Genomic DNA, 21,078 nt, shown 5'->3' with positions numbered 1-21,078 from the left:
CAATGTCTCACTAAGTTGCTGAGGTCTTGCTGAATTGCTGAGGCTGACCTTGAACTTGTGATCCTCCTGCCTCAGCCTCCCAAGTTGCTGAGATTATAGGTGTGAGCCACTGTGGCTTGCTATTTGTATGGGGGAGAGGCATTTCTAGGGTACTTTTTTTTGGTACCAGGGATTGAACCCAGGGAGACTTAACCACTGAGCCACATGCCCAGCTCTTTTTTTTTTTTAACATCTTATTTAGAAACAGTCTCACTGAGTTGCCTCAGGCCTTGCTGAATTGCTGAGGCTGGCTTTGAATTCATGATCCTCCTGCCTCAGCCTCCCTAGTTTCTGGGATTATAGGCATGTACCATTATCCCTACTGGGTATTTATATTCTTAATGGCTGCCATTCCAAGTAAAATGAAATGAAATCTCATTCTAGTTTTGATTTGCATTTCCCTAATTGCTAAAGACATTGAACATAGATGTATATATTAAAGGCAGTACAATTTCTACAAAAGAAGGATTCAAGCATAGGAATTTTGCCAAGAACTCTTCTTGGAAGAGATGCAGAATGAGTTGTTCCTGGAAAGAGCACAAACAGAATATAAAGAGATTAGCTATTTGTAGATTATCATAGTTCAGTCTCTCCTGCGAGTAATGTCAAGCTCAGCATCGTCCAGTAGACATACAATGTGAGCTACATATGTAATTTTTAAAGAAATGGATGAAACTAATTTTAATAAATTTTATTTGATCTATTATATCTAGAATATTATTTCAGCATATGATCAATATAAATATTTTGTGCCTGTGTGTGGTACTAGGAATTAACCTAGGAGCTTTCTATTATTCTCAGCCCTTTTTAAATTTTTATTTATTTATTTATTTTGGTAATGGGAATTGAATCCAAGGGTGTTTTACCAGTGAGTTACATTACCAGTGTCTTATCCCCACCTTTTTTTGAGACAGGGTCTCACTAAATTCCTGAGGCTGGCCTTGAACTTGGGATTCTCCTGCCTTATCCTTCTGAGTTGCTGGAATTACAGCCTGCACAGTCATGCCAGTCAATATAAACAATTTTTTAAAAATTGTTTTTGTTGATGGACCTTTATTTTATTCATTTATTTATATATGGTACTGAGAATTGAATGCAGTGCCTCACACATGCAAGGCAAGCACTCTACCACTGAGCCATAACCCCAGCCCAACATAAACAATTTTAAAAGAGATAGTCTATCACACACAGTCCTCAAAATCCAGTGCTTTATATCATTTCTCAGTTTGGACTAGCCACATGTGACCAGTGCCTACCATATTGGAAAGTTTATGTTTCTAGCTTTATAAGTTGGTACTTAACAGTTTTTTCCTCTAGAATTTAAACTGTTAAATCTTGGTCTTATGTGGGTTGTTAGAATTATTTAGGATCTTTAGTTTATAATGGGTTAATGCTCCATATTAATTACTGGTTTTAAAGTCATTCTGCATATGAGCTATTTTTCTAGAAAAGGGAAAGAAAACTCATTTTGGAGTATTTATTAAATATCAACATGTGCCTGAAACTATGAGAGATATTGTACAGATAAAGTAAACAGTTTGCTGCCTTTCAAAACAGAAGTCAGTGCTTCACTGGAGATGTGATAGATTCTTTGAATTTGCAGTCTATCTTGCCTTTTGTAAATAATTCCTATTTCTGGGGCTGGGGATATGGCTCAAGCGGTAGCGCGCTCGCCTGGCATGCGTGCGGCCCGGGTTCGATCCTCAGTACCACATACCAACAAAGATGTTGTGTCTGCCAAGAACTAAAAAATAAATATTTAAAAAAAAATAATAATTCCTATTTCTGTACCCTGTATTTGTGTGTGTACAGGAGCTATACCATGGAACTATTTTAGTCATTCTCTTAATTTTCTGTGTAAATATACTGACAGTTTTTTTTTCTTCTATACTATTGTAAGATATTTAGGAATATGTTTATAAAGTACCTTAATAAAACCTTAGAGGTAGGTTAATTTCTAACTTTCCATAGTTAACCTGAATTTTTTCTTTCTTGTTTGTTTCTTTCACAGTACTGGGGATGGAACCCAGGGACACTCTACCACTGAACTATATGCCCAGCTCTTTTATTTATTTATTTTGAAACAGAATCTCACTAAGTTGCAGAACCTAGCCTCAATCTTGTAATCTTGCTCCCTCAACCTTCCAATTCATTGGGATTAGAGGCATGTGCCACCCCTGTCAGTCTCTTTAATACATTTTTATAACATAGTTATACTTTAAAATCCAACAAACTCATGGGCTGGGGATGTGGCTCAGTGGTAGACCACTTTCCTTGCATGTGCAAGGCCCTTTGTATTCAATTACCAACACTGCTAAATAAATAAATAAAATCCAACAAGCTTAATTCTCCAAGCTAATGGTGTTACTTTGTGAATAGAAACACAGATAGTTTTCCTGTGGCTTAGAGGAGAATGTAAATTATGAAATTACTAGAACTTGGGAAAGGTATAAAATACTTTTATATTTGATTCACTCACAAATTTTTTGTTGTTGTTGTTGTTAATATCAGGGATAGAACCCAGAGGGTCTTAATCACATCTCCAGCCCTTTTAAAAAAAATTTTTTTAAAGATGTTGTTGAACCTTTATTTTATTCATTTATTTATATGTAGTGCTGAGAATCAAACCCAGTGCATGATAGGCATGCACTCTACCATTGAGCCATAGCCCCAGCCCCCACAGCCCTTTTTATTTTTAATATTGAGACAGTGTCTTGCGAAATTGCTTTGCAAGAGTTTCGCTAAATTGACACTCACATTTTCATTTGAGTGAATGTGTAATGTTAAAAAGAAAAATAAGCTGGGTGCACTGGCACACCCCTGTAATCTCAGTGCTCAGGAGGCTGAGGCATCAGCCAGCCTCAGCAATTAAGTGAGGCTCTAAACAGCCTTGTGAGATCCTGTCTCAAAAAAATAGGGGAAGTAGGGAGTTTGGAATATGGCTCAGTGGTTATTCACCCTTGGTTCAATCGCTAGTACCAAAAAAAGAAAAGGTAAATACATTTCACTAAAAGGAAATTGGGACATTAGAAAAATGACTGCTGAATCTGGTATTAGACATGTACAGATGAGCCTGGATGAAGCATCGTGTCATATGAGAAGGCAAGGAACTGCTGAAAATACAGGGCCATTTCACAAGGACCCTGGAGTTAACTAAGTTCAAGGATGGAAGGCTGGGCATGGTGTGCATGCCTGTAATCCCAGGGACTTGGGAGGCTGAGACAGGAGGATTGCAAATTCAAAACCAGCCTCAGCAATTTAGCTTGCAAAGCTCTAAGAAATTCAGTGAGATACTGTCTCAAAATAAAGAGGGCCAGGGCTCAGTAGTTGAGTGCCCTTTAAATCCCTAGTACCCCCCCCCCCCCCCCCCAAAAAAAAAAAAGTGATGGGGCGGCAGTTGGAAGAATATGAGCATTAAAAAGTATAACAACTGTAGTGCTTTGAAACTGCAGTAGATTGATATCAAGAATTACTGTTTTTTTTTTTCTTTTTAGTATGAGAAAGATTGATTTAAAAAAAAAGATTTGTAGAAAGATACACTAAAATATTGTAGATGAAATGATAGGATGTCTGGGATTTATTTTAAAATAATCCAGGGGGTGGGGATATAGCTCAGTGGTAGAGTGCTTGAGATCCTGGGTTCAAACTCCTGCCTCACAAAAAATTTTAAAAATTAAAAAAAAAAAAAAAAATCCAGAGCAACCAGGTAAATGTGGGGATGAGAGTAGGGACAGTAGGTTGAATACATAAATTAAACAAGATTGGGCATGTAGCAGTATTTGTGGGTGAGGGGTACATTGGGCTTGTATATTGCACTCTCTACTTGTTTGGAATTTTTCATAAAAACAAGTTGTTTTCAAAAACTACTTTGAGGACTGGGAATATAGTTCAGTGATAGAATGCTTGCATGAGGTTTCAACCCCAGCACCATCAAAAAAAGAAGAAAAAAAAAGCCATTTAGAGTCCTTGGGACCAGTACTCTAATTCCTTTAGTAATTAATTTCCATGATAATCATCCCTGTGGTAGCTGGATGTAGTGACCCATGCCTATAATCCCAGTGACTTGGGAGGCTAAAACAAGGAGGATCACAAATTGGAAGCTAGCTTCAGCAATTTAGTGAAGTCATTAGCAACTTAGTGAGTTCCTGTCCCAGACTAAAATATAAAAAGGGATATAGTAATGGTAAGGCTCCTCTAGGTTCAATCCCCAGTACCAAAACCAAAAAACTTAACAAGCAAATAATTGTCACTATGGGGACACTGTCCTTGTATCAAATCATTGAATCAAGCCATTTCTTCATTTTCCAGCAGTTTAGCACCCACGCCTGTTTACTTTCTTTTTTCTCTTTCCCTTCTCAGCTCTCTCTTTCCAGATGTAGTGAACTGTATGCAGACTGATAACCTGGAACTGAAGAAACTTGTGTATCTCTACTTGATGAATTATGCCAAGAGTCAGCCAGACATGGCCATCATGGCTGTCAACAGCTTTGTGAAGGTAACTTTTCCCAAGGACTGCAGCAATCCCTTCTATTTCCAATAACCATTCTTGGTATAGTTAGTGTCTGCATTGCAAATAAGCAACCTCTGTTTCAGAGGAAGGCTGCCAGGGAAGTATTGGCGATAAGTAGAACTGTTCATGTTTTAAGCATTCCATATGTCAGCAAGTGTCATCAAGCAAAGTTCAAACCATATGTTAAGCCTTCTGTTAGCACTGCTTGGTACACGTATCCTTGCCAGATGGGTAGAACAAAGCCAGGTGAAACCTCACTGTTTTACCTTCCAAGGCTGACTAAGGTGGGCATATCGTTATTGTATTAGTTACCTGAGGCTTTATGTATTTTATTTTTGTAGAAATTAGCTTAACAGTCATCAGTATTAGAAACTATAGGAAGTATTACTTTCGTTTCACTTCCTAGGTCTTAAAATATTTGATTAAGATTTTTTTACTATGGAAAATTTTAAATATTCATACTATAATTCCTAAATACCCATCTTATAATTTTAATAATTACACTTCCTATATGTGTAGCTTTTGGATCTCCACACCCCTTTCCTGCTAGATAAATTTTAAGCAAAGCCAATACATCATACCATTTCATCCTTACATTTGTCAGAATAAGATATCTTTTTCAAAAATATAACCAGAGTACTATTGTCACATCTTTAAAATCTTTTAAAACCTCAAAAATTGCCTTAATGTAATTGAATAGATAGTCAGATTTTTTTCCTATCATTAGATTTGATAAACATAATAATAAGATTGTTTCCATTAATTTTTTTTTCTCTGACCGGAAATTAGTTTACATTAAAAAAAGAGAAAAAAAAAACCTGGGTGTGGTAATACATGCCTGTAATCCAGTGACTTGGGAGATGGAGGCAGTAGGATTCAGGAGGACTGTAAATTCAAGGTCAGCCTCAGTAATTTTGTGAGGCCCCAAGCAACTTAGTGAGACCCTGTCTCAAAATATAAAAAACAAACAGGGCTGGAGATGTAGCTCATTGGTTAAGTGCCTCTGATTCAATCCCTAATACCAAAAAAAAAAAAAAAAAAAAAGAAGAAGAAAGAAATGACAGCATCTCTAAAAAATTAACTTTTATTTAAAGTTTGAAAAATTATCAATATGTTTCTTTCTTCTTGTAGACTTTTTGGGCTTTTTTTGTATTTTTCTGTATAATACAAAGTCCAGAGGGAAGATAACTTTCATTCTCCCCACCTGGTGGTTCATAGATGAAATATAATCACCGTTTTCATATATTTGCCACTATTATCTTTCCATGTTAAGTGCCTTTATAATCATTGTGTGTGTGTGTGTGTGTGTGTGTGTGTCTTCAATCCATTGGGAAGATTTTGGTTTACATACTTTGAAAGTTAGAGCTGTGCATGGATTTATTGGCTAGCCTTGGATTAAATACTACTGGGCTTTTCCTTATTTTGAATATTAAACAGGTGATTTCCTTCTTGCTAAGTTGCTCAGGTTGGCCTCAAATTTTGATCCTCCTGCCTTAACCTTCCAACTAGGTGGGGTAATAGGCATATGTACCACTATGCCTGGCTTCCTTCTAAACTCTTGAATAGACAACTAAAACTTTTACTTAGAAAAGGAATAGGGAGATTATGTTGTGTTGTAGGTGTAACCAGAAACTTAAATTACTAAAATATTCTCTTGTGGCTTGCATCAACTGGACTGTTTACCTTATTTACTCAGAACTGATATTGTTTTTGTAGGACTGTGAAGATCCCAATCCTTTGATTCGGGCCTTGGCAGTTAGGACCATGGGTTGCATCCGGGTGGACAAGATTACAGAATATCTCTGTGAGCCCCTCCGCAAGTGCTTAAAGGATGAAGACCCCTATGTTCGGAAAACAGCAGCAGTCTGTGTGGCAAAACTCCATGATATCAATGCCCAGATGGTGGAAGATCAGGGATTTCTGGATTCTCTACGGGATCTCATAGCAGATTCAAATCCTATGGTAATAAACTGCTTTTATAAAGAGAACAGTATTTAAAATGTGTCCCTTTTCAGCCAGGCACGGTGGGCACCCCTTGTTAATCCCAGCAGTTTAGGAGGCTAAGGCAGGAGGATCGCAAGTTCAAAGTCAGCCTCAGCAAAAGCGAGGTGCTAAGCAACTCAGTGAGACCCTGGCTTTAAATAAAATATAAAATAGGGCTGGGGATGTGGCTCAGTGGTCAAGTGCTCCTGAGTTCAATCCCTGACACCCTCCCCCCCAAAAGTGTCCCTTTTCAAAACATGTTTAACACAAACCTGTCTTTGGGACATTGGATCATAAATACCTATGGAAACATGACTATTGTGTACCTCTCACCCTCAGTGTTTTTGAGGTGTGACAATTGTTCAAAATATAAGCATTGTAGAGTCTTAAAACAAAACTTTCTATTATACCTACCCCTGTATTTCCTCAGAAATAAACTTTAAAATCATTTTCTTCAGGTGGTTTTATCTTAAAATTTTATACATACATATTTTTTAAGAGAGAGAGAGAATGTTTTAATATTTATTTTTTTAGTTTTTGGAGGACACAACATCTTTATTTGTATGTGGTGCTGAGGATCGAACCCGGACCGCACGCATGCCAGGCAAGCGCACTACCGCTTGAGCCACATCCCCAGCCCACATACACATATTTTAAGGTTATTCTTCCCAAGAGCAGTAGTGCATACCTAACATCCCAGAAACTCGGGAGGCTTAGACAGGAAGATTGCATGTTCAAGGACAGCCTCAGCAATTTAGCCAGACCCTGTGTCAAAATAAAAAGGACTGAGCTGATGTACCTCAATGGCAAAGTACCAAAAAAAAAAAAAAAAGAAAAAAGAAAAAAATTAGACAATAAAGATTCTTCATTTTGATTCAGTTTCTATTTCTATACTAAGAAAAAATACCAAAAACATGTATCTGAAGAAAATAATCTCTTGGTACCAGGGTTTGACCCAGGGCCACTTAACCACTTAGCCACATCTTCACTCTTCTTATTTTTTATTTTGAATACAGGGTCTCAGAGATTTGCTTAGGGCTTCAATAAGTTGCTGAGACTAGCTTTGAACTTGTGATCCTCCTGCCTCAGCCTCCAGAGCCACTGAGATGTAAGCATGTACCACCATGCCTAGCTTTCTAAATTTTTTGAGTTTGAACCGGATATAGTGATGATACACACTTGTATAATGAAGGGGGTCAAGTGAACCATTGACATTTATTTGAATTGATTTGTCACTAAGTGTCATTACTGAGAAGAGGGAGGAATAGCCACTTTCTTTAAAGTGTTCCCCTTTTTGTCTACTATAGTATTTAGTTGGAGACAAATAACTAAGTGTTAATCAGTAGATAACCTCTAAATATTTTTTTTGCTGAAGTTTTTCAATGGAGAGAAGAGTTAGAAGTTGCCCGAAATAGATGTTTTTCTTCCTTGCCCATTATGTACTCAGGTCTTCTTTGATGTCTCATTTGGTTCAACTTATTTTCTGGGTAACCTTGGCTTTCCGTTTATTATCTTTTCAGATTAGTAGTAAGGTCAAAGAATGAAGCAAGCTACATATTTTAAAGGTATTATTCTGACTAATATCAGGAATCTTTAGTCATCTTTAGGCTTAGGGATGAGTGTGGAACCAAGACTTCTCTAAGGGCATAACAACTTGTGTAATATTTAATCATAATTTTTGTACAAACAACCCCCACTCCAAGCAGCACCATGTGACACCTTTTTTTTTTTTTAAGATAAGTTTATGAGGCAATAATATCTATTGTATGGAATGTTTAGCTGGTACCAACTTGAGTTTTTGTTACCACTTTTGATTCAATATTACTTTTTTAAATATTTTTTTTTTAGTTGTCAATGTACCTTTATTTATTTTTTTATTTACTTGTATGCTATGCTGAGAATCAAACCCAGTGCCTTGCACATGCTGGGCAAGTGCTCTTTCACTGAGCTCTATAACTCTGGCCCCAGATTTACTGTTATCTAGAGCAGCTGTCTTTGAAGTTCTCTGAGGACAAATAAGGAGATGAAGTGTTTGGGTTCCAAGCACCAACCAGATAAGCAGAATGTCATGTACCCTGTGGAAACTTATTAAATATTCATTGGTGCTAAGAATGGATAGAGAGCTAGAGGTATAACTCAGAGCACTTGTTGTTTAGCATGTGGGAGGCCCTGGATTTGATTCTCTCACTGGTGGAGGTGGGGAATAGAAGAGTGGATTTAAATGAAAATTAATTCTTCAGGCAATTCCAGTTCCAGAGGGGGTGCAGAACCCTTGAAATTCTGGGTTAAGGACTAAGGGTTTAACAGTAAAAGCATTTTTGTTTTTAACCTGTGTAATATTTATCCAGGTCAACTAAGGGAATACAGTTTCTGGAACAAGCCTTCTTTATCAGATTTATTTTAAGATTTTTCAGTTTTTATTTTGTGTTTTGTTTCTGGCAGTGCTTAGGGCCTCACATAGTAGCCAAGCACTCTACCAAGGGAGCAACATCCACAGCTCTATTCTAAGCTTTTGTTATAGAAGAGAGAGATAGTTTCCTTTCATCCAGAACATTTAAACAACATATGTATGTCATTTATTTATGCTTTTTATTATGGGAATCTTCAAACATATTCAGAATAGAAAATATGAACGTAATAGATGAACGTAATAAATAAAGAGCTCATTACCAGATCCAATAACTATCAATACATGCCAATCTTGTTTTGCTTATTTTCTTTTCCATTCCTTAGGTGTATGTAATTTAAGCAGGTAACACATGAATGGGTTTCTATTTGAATTTAATATATTATTCTATTAATAATTCTCAACCTAGGCTGGAAATGATGTTGCATGCCTGTAATCCCAGTGGCTCAGGAGGCTGAGGCAGGAGGATGGAGAGTTCAAAGCCAGTCTCAGCAAAGGCAAGGCACTGAGCAACTCAGGGAGACCCTGTCTCTAAATTTAAAACAATACAAAATAATAATAATAATAATTCTCAACCTAATTTTATAGTAACAAGATTTGTGGAGATTTTCACTAAAAGTAAAATTTAAATTTTACTTTTATTTAAGTAAAATTTAAGGTTACTTGGTAGATTTTATAAAAACTGTTTTAGGAATGTCTCTATCTTTTTTTTTAATTTATATTTTTTTATTTTTACTTTTTGAGGTATTGGGGATCAAACACAGACCTCATCTATGCTAGGCAAGCATTTTATCACTGAGCTACATTCTTAGCCCATTCTTTTGGTCTCTGTCTCAAAATTTTCCAAGAGCTGGATGTCATCATTAGCTACCCAGTTATTGAATCTACTGCCCACTTAATAGAAAGACTTTTTACATTTTTGTGAGATTTCTCAGTAGCAATAGCAGTTTTCTCTGATAGGAGAGCCAGGCACAGTGACACATTCCTGTAATCCTACAGGCTCAGAATCCTCATGAGGCAGGAGGATCATGAGTTCAGAGCCAGCCTCAGCAAAAGCGAGGCACTAAGCAACTCAGTGAGACCCTGTCTCTAAAATAAAATATAAAATAGGGCTGAGGATGTGGCTCAGTGGTCGAGTGCCCCCGGGTTCAATCCCTGATTACCGCCCCCCCCCCCCAAAAAAAAAAAAGGAGAGATTCACTTAAGTACTGGCTGTATTCTTAAATTTCATGCCAATAGTGCTTCACTTGCCTTACTCTTGTCCTGGCCTTGTTATGCATAGTCAAATCATTTGACTCCTTTTTTCTTGCTGTTTTAGTGAAGCACTGAAAAGGTTGGACTTAAAAGCCAGCACTTATACAACTGTACTTACTTTTGACTTTAAATCCATACTTTTTAAAAAATATTTTTTTTTTAGTTGTAGATGGACACAATAATTTTATTTATTTTTATGTGGTACTGAGAATCGAACCCAGTGCCTCACACATGTGAGGAAGCACTCTGCCACTAAGCCACAGTTCTAGCCCATAAATCCATACTTTTAACCTCAACTCTATGCCCTGCTTTTTAATCCTAAAAATGCAATTGCAATTATAAAAAGTAACCTTATATGAAATATTACAATCATCACACTGATGTTCTTTTTATCAGTAGGATCAAATGCTGCTAAGAATTAGATTGAGTAACTAAGTAACTAGATAGATTAACTTCCAAGGTGTAAAGGTAGAATATAAGGTTCAATAGCTCAAACACCTCATGAATTTTTAAGATCTTATGTCATTAAGAAAAGAAATACTTAAATGCCTTCTATTCCAGGCACAATAATACATTTATGTACAATATTTCAGTTAGTTCTCAGATCTGCCTTGTGAAATAGAAGTTATTCCATGTTACAGATCAAGAGATGTATATAGAGACTAAAGAACTATCCTAAAGTCATGCAGCAAGTAGTAATGTAGCCAGGATTTTGACCTAGTATGTACACAACAGAATTTAAATATGTGTGTGTATATAAATCTGTTTCATTTTCTCGAAGTGGCTGCTATTTTTTTGTTGTTTTGCATAGCCCATTTCCAAGGTTGTGAACCAGCTACTATTTTGAATTTATATATGTCTTTAATTATCTGGATACTGTTTTATTATGAAATCATCTTAATCCTCTTATTCTTGTGATAGATATGAGTCCTTAGTTTACTGTTCTTGAGGAGTGGTTTTGTTGTTCTGCTGTTTCAGAGGCTGCTCCACACGGTGGCAGCAGCGGGCACCAGTAAATACTAGACTCACTTTGGAAATGAACACTTGAAGGGCATTCTGCCTTAGTTTTCTGAAGAAGCACTTCAAAGGGCATCCTATATACGAAAGCACTAGAGTATATGCAGAATGACTTTGAAATCTCCTAATATGAGAGTAAAATGTTGACCAAGAGCTAACAGCTCAGATGGGTGCAGTCGCTCATGCTTTGAATCCCAACAACTCAGGAGGCCAAGGCAGAAGTGTCACAAGTTCAAGGCCATCCTGGATAACTTAGCAAGACCCCGTCTTAAAATAAAAAGCACTGGGGATGTGTTTAGTGGTAGTGTGTTTGCCTAGCAAGGCCTGGTTTGATTCCCAGAATTTGGGGAAAAGAGAAAAGAAAATTCTTGGGGTTATGTTGGCCTCCAGTCTTGTTCCAAGTAGTATTGTGCCTTGCTGAAATAATAGAACTTTATTATATTTTTACTTTGTCTTTTTGGGGGAGTATCACACACCTTGTTTTCTGCAGTTGTTTTGCCGTTTATACTTTAGTTAAAGCTGAATTTCAGTGACATACAAGTTGATAGAAAAAGGTGGACTTTGAAGTAATAAATTCTTACTCTATTAAGCTAGGACTTTATGTTCACATTGCTTAATTTTCTTGAGTCTATTTTCTCTTCTGAAAAATGAAGAGTACTCTCTTGGAGAGTTGTTGCGAGTATTACTTGAGCTTTTGCATAAAAATTGCCCATTAATACACCTGTTTTATAAGGTCATAGCTGTTACTATAGTCATTTTAATAGACATTAGGCAAAGGCTAATGTCACTATGATATTAATTTAAAAGGTGCTGATTCCTTTGATAATCTGTACAGATTGATACAGTGAAATCTGTTCTAAGGGAATTAGAGTTATTTTCAATTGTAAATTTTGTTCATTATTTTGAAAGCAAACCTTTATTCCAGATGAGGAAGCACTTTGAAGTTACAGGAAAGTAACCTCCATGATTTCTTCACAATTTCAAAAATTTTAGAAATATTATGTCACAAGTATATGTATATATACAAGAAAAAAATGCACTTTAGATGATAGTGAGTATCCTCTAGTTTTTATTCATACATTAGGATTTTTTTTTCTTCCTATGGTTTTTATTTTGCTCTCAAATCATTTTGGGGGTATTTCTAATTAGCATATTCATGTTAAAATCTCCTCAAGGGACTCCCTGGATGGCCCCACCATACATGCTTTGCTTTTTATTTTTGATCTTAGTTTTCCTGAGGCCCTTTGGCTTACTGCATAGTTCCTTTGATCTTTGTCATCTAGGCCTTCTGTCAGTCTCAAGAGCGGGGAGTATCCCTTTTCTATTGCTTGATTTCTGCAGAAGTGTAAACTGATGATGATAATGATGATTTTGCACTAGATATTTAACCCAGGGACACTTTACCACTGAGCCACATCCTACTCCTTTGTTTTTTATTTATTTCTAAGTTTCTGAGGCTGACCTTGAACTTGTGATTCTTCTTTCTCAGACTCCCAAGCCACTGGGATTAACAAGTGTGCGTCCCCTTGCCTGGCGTGTAAACTAATTAGTAAAAAAGTTGTTTTTATTTGCTGAAGGTTCTTTTGCACAAGCAACATACTCAAAACAGTCTTAACTTAGATCTGGTATAGTATTTTTTTTTTTTAATATATATTTGAGACAGGGTCTCCCTGAGTTGCTTAGGCCCTCATAATGTAGCTAATGTTGGCTTTGAACTTGTGATCCTCCTGCCTCAGCCTCCTGAGCCACTGCCATCTTCTATTAATTAAAAATTTTGCTGAAAAACCATTTTATGAAAACATTTTTCTTCTTAGAAGAAGGTATGTATTTCAACTGTGTGCTATCCAACACATAGAATGCAGCATATGATTGTGATAATAGTTCTCAACCAGGGGTAGTTTTGTTCCCCAGGGGACATTTGAAAATGTCTGGAAACACTTGGTTGTCATAACTGATGGGAGGAAAACTACTGGCATCTTGTGGGTAGAGTCCAGGGATGCTTTAAACATCCTACAGTGCAGAGGATAGTGTGTCCCCACACTCACCCCTACCAGGCCTAACTATCAATAGTGTCTAGATCATAAAACCTTAGAGATTAGATGCTTGAGCATCCCTTGATGTGAATATCCAGAATGCTTCAAAATCTGGAACTTTTTGAGCACTGACATGATGCCACAAGTGGAAAATTTACTTTATGTGATGAATTGCATTCAAGATGTCAGCACTCTGAAACTATTGTTTAAAGTAACCTTTAGGCTGTGTATAAGGTATCTATGAAATAAAATGAATTGTGTGGGGCTAGGGTTGTGGCTCAGTGGTAGAGGGCTTACCTAGCAAGTGTGAGGCACTGGGTTCGATTCTCAGCACCACATATGAATAAATAAAATAAAGGTCCATTGATAACTAAAAAAAAATTTTAAAAAAATGAATTGTGTTTTTAGACTTGGGTCCCATCCCTGAGATAGCTTATTACGTGTGTAATATTTTTCAAATATTCCAAAATTTGAAAAAATAAGAAATTTAAAACATTTCCAAATATTTATCTGGTTCCAAACATTCCAGATAAAGGATATTCAGCCTCTGTAGACCTCAGAGCCAGAGTGGCTGCTATGGCTCTGAGGTGAGTTCTGGGTTGGCTGACAGCTAGAAATGTGGCTTTCAGCAAATTATTTAAAATGAGTTTCACTTTTCTCATCTGTAAAATTCTTATTTTACTGGATTATTTTGAAAATGGAAGAATAATTTATTTAAAATTTAAATAATGCCTGACATGTAGCAAATACTTAATAAACTGCAACTATTCTTGAACATATTTAACATACACCATTGGTTGTTATAATTTTTATTTAGGCTTTAGAAATCTTGTGCAGTGGTTTGTTGTTAGTTTAAGATAATACTGAAGAAGTTAAGTCTGTCTAGATTATTTTCTAAGCTCAAGGAAGATTTTTGTCAGAATATATTTGGTATTAATGGGGACTGTGTTAAATTGTCAAAGATAGGTTTAAACTGTATAGAAAAAAGTAATTATGTCAATTTAGTGCCTTAATGATGGGATTTCTTCAATTTTTAAATATATTTTAATAAATAATAGTAATACAATTAAAATATTGTACATTGGTGAAATTAGAAATGCAACTTGTTACTCATACCAAATGTCCATAAAGAAGTTAGGGAACTTGTGGAATTTTAGGCGTGTATGAGTGTCATTATGCGGTAGGCACTTGAAAGTAACATAGGTGATTTGCTCAGTCTGTGTCTTGAGTTCCTCAAGTGACTAAAGTTACATTTGGTACTAAAGGAGGAACTGCTGTTAATTTCTGCAGAATTGAAGTGTTGAGTAAGTGGACTCATTGGAGACTGCTTTGATGTCAGGCCCACAGTCTTGAATTTCCCATTACTTGATCTGAGCACTTTTCTGTCTCTGCTTATGGAGAAAGTGAATACTTTTTTGTTGAGAGCCACAGCTGAAGGGGCCCCAGCAAACTTCCAGCTGCCAGCTGATGATTGGTTCAAGGGCCCCAGCAAACCTCTAGCTGCCAACTGATTGGCTCCCCTGAGGTGATGCTCATTGGGCTGTTTCCCCGCCCTTTCAGACCAAGGAGCTGCTCATTGGGGGACTTTTTTTGGCTCCACCCACACGACCCAGCCAATGGGCCTCAAGAGCAGGAGAAGTGGGAGAGGTTGAGAGGCTTGTGGGAAGCCGGTTGTGGCAGTTGGGTTCTGAGGGTTTTTCCTGAGGAGCTGTGTGGTGTGGTGTGTGTGTGTGTTATAAAAATAAAGTTCGTTTCTTTTGACAAGTGGCTCCTGAATTGTGCCCAGCCAGACTGTGGCACTTTTTCCCCCCCTGTTATATAATACACTTTGTGGAAATTGTTTTCTGTGTGTTCTCAACTTTTTTTTCTCTTAAAATCATTGTTTTTACCTTATCATATTATTGCCAATTTGGGTTTTGGTTTTTTTTAATAATCTCCTATTGCAGGGGGATTGATTTAAATTTACAGAAAAGTTATAAAAACAGTTCAGAAAGTTGTTTGTTTTTTTTTTTTTTTTCCTAGTGGCTGTAGCAAAATAGTTAAAATTCAGGCTCTGGCACCAGACTTGAGTTTGTATACTGGTTCTGCCATTTCTTAGCTGTATGGTTTCCCTAAGTTTTAGTATTCTCATCTGTAAAATGGAGATTGAATATAGTTCTTCTGTCATAGGATTCTTGTGAGCATTAAAGGACAGAGGACTTGGGACTAGGGATGTAGCTCAGTGGTAGAGTGCTCACCTTGCATGTGGAAAGCACTGGGTTCGATCCTCAGCACCATAAAAAAATAAAGGTATTGTGTCCATCTACAACTAAAAAAATATATATTTAAAAAAAAAAAAAAGGACATGGGGCCGGGGTTGTGGCTCAGTGGTAGAGTGCTTGCCTAGCATGCGTGAGGCACTAGGTTCCATCCCTGGCACCACATTACAAATAAACAAATAAAGTTATTGTGTCCATCTACAACTAAAAAGAATTTTTAAAAAGTTTATTAAAAAAAGGACAGAGGATTTGCAGAGCTCTAATACTAAACCTACTATAGAGTAAGCTGCAATAATGACAAACATATATTCTCTCTTGTATAGTGATTGTGGTGCTGGATATTAGTGATTTTAAAGATTAGAATTTTAAAAGTTGAGGACAATTTTACAACAAATGAACTTTATATTATTACTTACCATATCATTGCAGAATTATTTTTACAAAGTAAAATATACCTTTGAAGCAGTTCTCATCGGAAATTTCCTAAAAACTGAATCTGTTGTATGTATAGTTTGAGTTGCTTACCAGAAGTTGAAAGTTGATTCTCATTTTCCTTTAAGATGATCTCAAAGCTCTAATTTGGCATGGGAATATTTTACTCAAAAGGGAGATCATAAGTGGTGTGAGAGAGAAGGCTTTGTTTGGTTCATAATGCAGCATGCTTTCATGAACTTTAGAACCTTTGGGCTAAGTAACTAACTCTTTGTTAGGGGAACACTTTTTGTCTGTTGGTATTTATTTGTAGTGTTTTGCCTTTGAGAATATTTGCATTTTGTCAGACTATATCTTAAGCCACATAAAATGAATTTTATTATTTGTTAATCTTGCTTGTTAATAAGTAATCATACTTTCTTGCCATGAGGTATGTTGGCTCAACTAGGCAATTTTAGCTTTCATTCCAAGGAAGAACATTGGGAAAATGGAATATTATGGAACACGATGTGGTCAACTTGTTTTCAGTTGGTGTTTTTGGACAGTGTTTTGGCTTATAGTATAAGCTTCAAAATTTACTTGTTTATGAGGGGGAGAAATTTTACTGGTACTACACAATCATTGTGTCTATGAGGAGAGAATAATGACTGAAATTCTTAGATTAAGTACATTTTGCCTTTTTATTTATTTATTTATTTATTTATTTTTTAGTTCTCGGCAGACACAACATCTTTGTTTGTATGTGGTGCTGAGGATCGAACCCGGGCCGCACGCATGCCAGGCGAGCGCGCTACCGCTTGAGCCACATCCCCAGCCCATGCCTTGTTTTTTTACATATCATTTGAGGCCGCTCTGTAAAGGAGATGACAATTTTCTAAACTGTTGCTTAATGGATGAAAATATGTAAACCACATGTTTCTTCATATGGAAACAGTTTTGATCAGTTATCTTATTGCTTTCAATTTTTTTCACTTTATTCAGGTTGTCATTGGCAACCGCCTGCAAAAAAAAAATTATAAACTGAACAGAAAAACTGAAGCATAAATTTTTTCAGACTATTGTAACCTTGAAGTTCATTGTTAGAAATCAAAGCCCTCCAAATACTAGTTTAATTAATAGGAGGTCACCATACAGAAAAATGATGTTTCTTGGGTTCTTAGGTTATGAAGGAGAATGAAATTAGAGTGTAGGGTGAAAAGCATTCTAAGGGACAGAGAAATGTGTGAGGTTTCTCATAAAGATGCTTCTGTCTATAATATTCCACTCCAAGTATGTATCTAGACTTTCTCCTAGAATTCTTTTTTAAGGATCATTTTTATTCTAACCATACCCACGGTTTCAGCTTGTTCCTTTTAAAAAAAAAAAAATGAGGTCAAATTTATGTCCTCATAATTTCTGCATATGAAATAGATATAGCTTGTAAATCAGATTTTATAGCTGAATAGTAAATTTTGCTACTTTAAGTACTGATAGGATATGATTATCTCTGAAATATACAAAGTAGAAAAGTCTTCATATAAATCTTCATGTCACCTCTCTGGAAATAATTTTTTAAAATTTATTTATTCCAATTTGTTATATATGACAGCAGAATGCATTTCAATTCATATTACACATATAGAGCACAATTTTTTCATGTCTCTGATTGCACACAGAGTCACACCATTCGTGTCTTCATACATGTAATTAAGATAATGATGTCCATCTCATTCCACTGTCTTTCCTACCCCCATGCCCACTCCCTCCTCTTTGCCTTATCTAAAGTTCCTCCATTCCTTCCATGCTTCCCTACCCATCCCCATTATAGATTAGCATCCTCATATCAGAGTAAACATTTGACATTTGTTTTTTGGGGATTGGCTAATTTCACTTAGCATTATATTCTTCATCTCCATTCATTTACCTGCAATTGCCATGATTTTATTCTCTTTTAATGCTGAGTAATGTTCCATTATGTGTATATACCACATTTTTTTTATCCATTCATCTACTGAAAGGCATCTAGGTTGGTTCCACAATTTAGCTATTGTGAATTGATGTTTTGCTTCTATTATCTTTCTCCCTGTGCTGCTTTTCTCCCTTTCTCTCAGTTGAAGTTCACAGGTCTAGGGACTTATGTAAATACTGGAGACAAGAGTGATTAGTAAGTACTCAGATACTGGAATCAGACATGGACCTTGAGTTTAGGTTCAAGCAATATCTTTTTTTGGCTGCATTGACCTTAAGCAAGTCACTGAGCTTTTAAGCCTGTTTTTTTTATCCAGAGCAGGTGAATTTTAATAGCAAATTTAATGAGGATTTAATGGCATGTAGTAAGTTCCAATAATTTTTTTAAACTATTATAATCTTTTATCCCTTGGGAATATAACTTGATTAGGCATAATGTAAAGTAAGCCAAAATACAAATTGCTTACCTTAACAAAAATTTTAGATGACTCCAGGGGTCCATAAAGAACTATCAAATAGAAGAGCCATCTTCTGGGCATAATGGTGCATGGCTGTAATACCAGCTACTTAAGAGGCTGAGTCAGGAGGGTTGCAAGTTCAATAGCCTCTCCTGGGTAACTTATCAAGACCTTATCTCAAAAATTAAATATTAAAGGGGGAGGCTGTGGCTTAAAAAAAAAAAAAAAAAACCCAGTGGTAGAGCCCTCTGGTTCAATCCCTAGTAGTACAAACCAATCAACCAACAAAGAAGTCTGTTGATAAGGCAAAAAAAAGATTTGTCTAGGAGTGTGACTTTATGAGTATCTACATATGCTTTTGTGGACATATGTATATATAAAGTTTTTAATACCTATATCTATATTGCATTAGGTCTATGAAGGGAAAGGGTAGGGAATGTTTAGAACTTAACCATAATTAGGAGGCAAGATGAAAAAGAAGGTAGGTTTTGGGGGCTTGATTGTTTTTTTACTACAGTGGGTATATTTCTTTGTAAAACCTGCAAGCCAACTTTTTATAAGTCAGTTCATGTACTGAGAAAGCTCATTTAAGAAACCCTATTTATAAATTTGTTTTTAAAGCAAATCTTTGTTTCCCAGCCCCCTTTCTGTGTTAGAAACTAACTTTTCTAACATTGTAGCAATGTTTCCTAAGAAATGCCACTTGTCTTGGGAGGATAGATTGCATATGGTTATCTTAACAATTCAAAATCAAAGTGCTGTATCAAGTGAAAGGGCATAACTTTGTTTTAATATTTCAGGGAAATTAAGGCAGTTACTATAAGGGTTGAATGTGTTGTTCTGTGATTTTTTTTTTTTTTTTTTTTACTAAATCCCATGCTTATGATATTATATTATTGTCTGGAGAAGTAAACTTTAATTTCAATCTGTAATTTTAAAAGTTTATTTTTTAAAAGCAAACAATATGTGTTCAAAGTACAAAATTCCAAAGACGCATAGTTTAAGCATCAACAAATGATGGTCCTTGCCACCTAGTTGCTCTCTTAAAGACAGTCCTTTTCTTTATCTCAGATTCAGTATGACTGCTTATTTCAGGTTTCCATTAGAGTGGAGGAGGCAGTTCACGGACTAGGAGGACTTGAAGCACTTCCTCATGGCCTGTCTTAGGACATTTCTGGAAACATAACTGTCTGGATGTGAAGATTAGGAGATAAGAGTCGAGAGCTAGAATGGAAAGGAACCTCTAGGAATTTTAGAGGAGCAGAGGTTTGGCACAGGGCAGGAGGGCATCCCCTCTAGCCTGTCACTGACACAGGCAGTGACTGACACTGATTACTGTTTTCTTCGTCATCTTTGCTCAACAGCTTAATCTTTTGATCTGATCTTTCTATATCTTCAAGTAGGACTGACTTTTCTCTCTCTTGTTTTAATATGATGATAAGTGAAGTCGCCTATTCATTTATTTATTTATTTTTTTTTTTTTGAGAGAGATAATTTCAATATTTATTTTTCAGTTTTCGGCGGATACAACATCTTTGTTTGTATGTGGTGCTGAGGATCGAACCCGGGCCGCACGCATGCCAGGCGAGCGCGCTACCGCTTGAGCCACATCCCCAGCCCGAAGTCGCCTATTTAAACAACCAGAACTTATACTTCATTAGCTTCATTATATACTCAAGTTTAATTTCCAGTTGCCTATGATGATAACAGAGGAATTTTAATTGCTCATTCTGTTTAGCATCCTTCTGTTCTATTCCTGTTCTTTTTAGAAATTCCAATTCTTGCCTTTTCTTCTTCTTTGTTTTCTATTATAGGGCCTTTTTATTTAGCTTAAAAGAAAAAAAAACAGAAAAGAATTTCACTAGCAGAAATGGTAATTGTAGTAGGAGGCTTATTTTAGACAACTGGAAATCAAGATTGGGCATTTATTGGCAGCAGTAGATCAGAATAGGCATTTGATCTTCCAATATGACATTCTGATTTTTTATACTAAAATAAGATTAATCGAGTTAATTAAGCATGAGAAATAAAATATCTTTTCCTGCTCATGAAATACACAGAGGGGATTGTTTCAGTCTTCTTATGCCTTTTAGTGTTCACATAATCTTTTGCTAAGTGGGTCTGAGATTTTTATCTTGGAATCTTTGTTCTAACCACCATATTACAGTTCGAGATTATTCTATTTATGCCGTCATTATCTTTTACATAATAATGGATAGTATCTCTTTATTTAACTTTAAGGCAAAATCATATAGTAGAATAATCTTCAGGCTATGCATATAATGTAGATATTAAAACCAGTAGCTAAATTATAGCCACTACATTTTTTGAAGCTAATGAAGTATAAGTTCTGGTTATTTCAAAACTCCATTTCTCAAGTTTTTTTTTAAATTTTGTTTTCCCTCTTTGGTACAAGGGATTGAACTCAAGGGCACTCAATCACTGAGCAGCCACATCCCCAGCCCTTTTTTATATTTTAGAGACCAGGGTCTCACTAATTTGCTGAAGCTGGCTTTGAACTCTCGATCGTCCTGCCTCAGCCTCCCAAGTTGCTGGGATTACAGGCGTGTTCCACTGCGCCTGGCTGGGTTGACATTTTTTGAGAATAATTTCTCTCTCTCTCTCTCTCTCTCTCTCTCTCTATATATATATATATATATATATATATATATATATATATATATATATATATATGATTGCTGAAGCTGTCATGTCATTTAAAAAAATTTTTTTAGTTGTA

General features: G+C 36.1%; 1 protein-coding gene across 4 annotated transcripts in view; it reads left to right on the top strand.

Moving 5' to 3' along the window:
• Window positions 1-21,078, top strand: part of Ap2b1 (adaptor related protein complex 2 subunit beta 1) — a 114,320-nt gene that overhangs the window by 22,148 nt on the left and 71,094 nt on the right. For all 4 annotated transcript variants that reach the window (XM_046457537.2, XM_046457539.2, XM_046457536.2 and 1 more), the window contains exons 4-5: window positions 4,399-4,534; window positions 6,266-6,511. In XM_046457537.2, the coding sequence (XP_046313493.1) occupies window positions 4,399-4,534; window positions 6,266-6,511 (382 nt within the window). The remainder of the gene's footprint in view (window positions 1-4,398; window positions 4,535-6,265; window positions 6,512-21,078) is intronic.

This window comes from Marmota monax, unplaced genomic scaffold, assembly GCF_021218885.2.
Source record: "Marmota monax isolate L192 unplaced genomic scaffold, Marmota_monax_Labrador192_F-V1.1 WCK01_AAM20220418_F8-fsc00417, whole genome shotgun sequence".
Taxonomy (NCBI): domain Eukaryota; kingdom Metazoa; phylum Chordata; class Mammalia; order Rodentia; family Sciuridae; genus Marmota; species Marmota monax.
The sequence above is the reverse complement of the archived record's forward strand: the minus strand, read 5'-3'. Positions and strand labels throughout refer to the sequence as shown.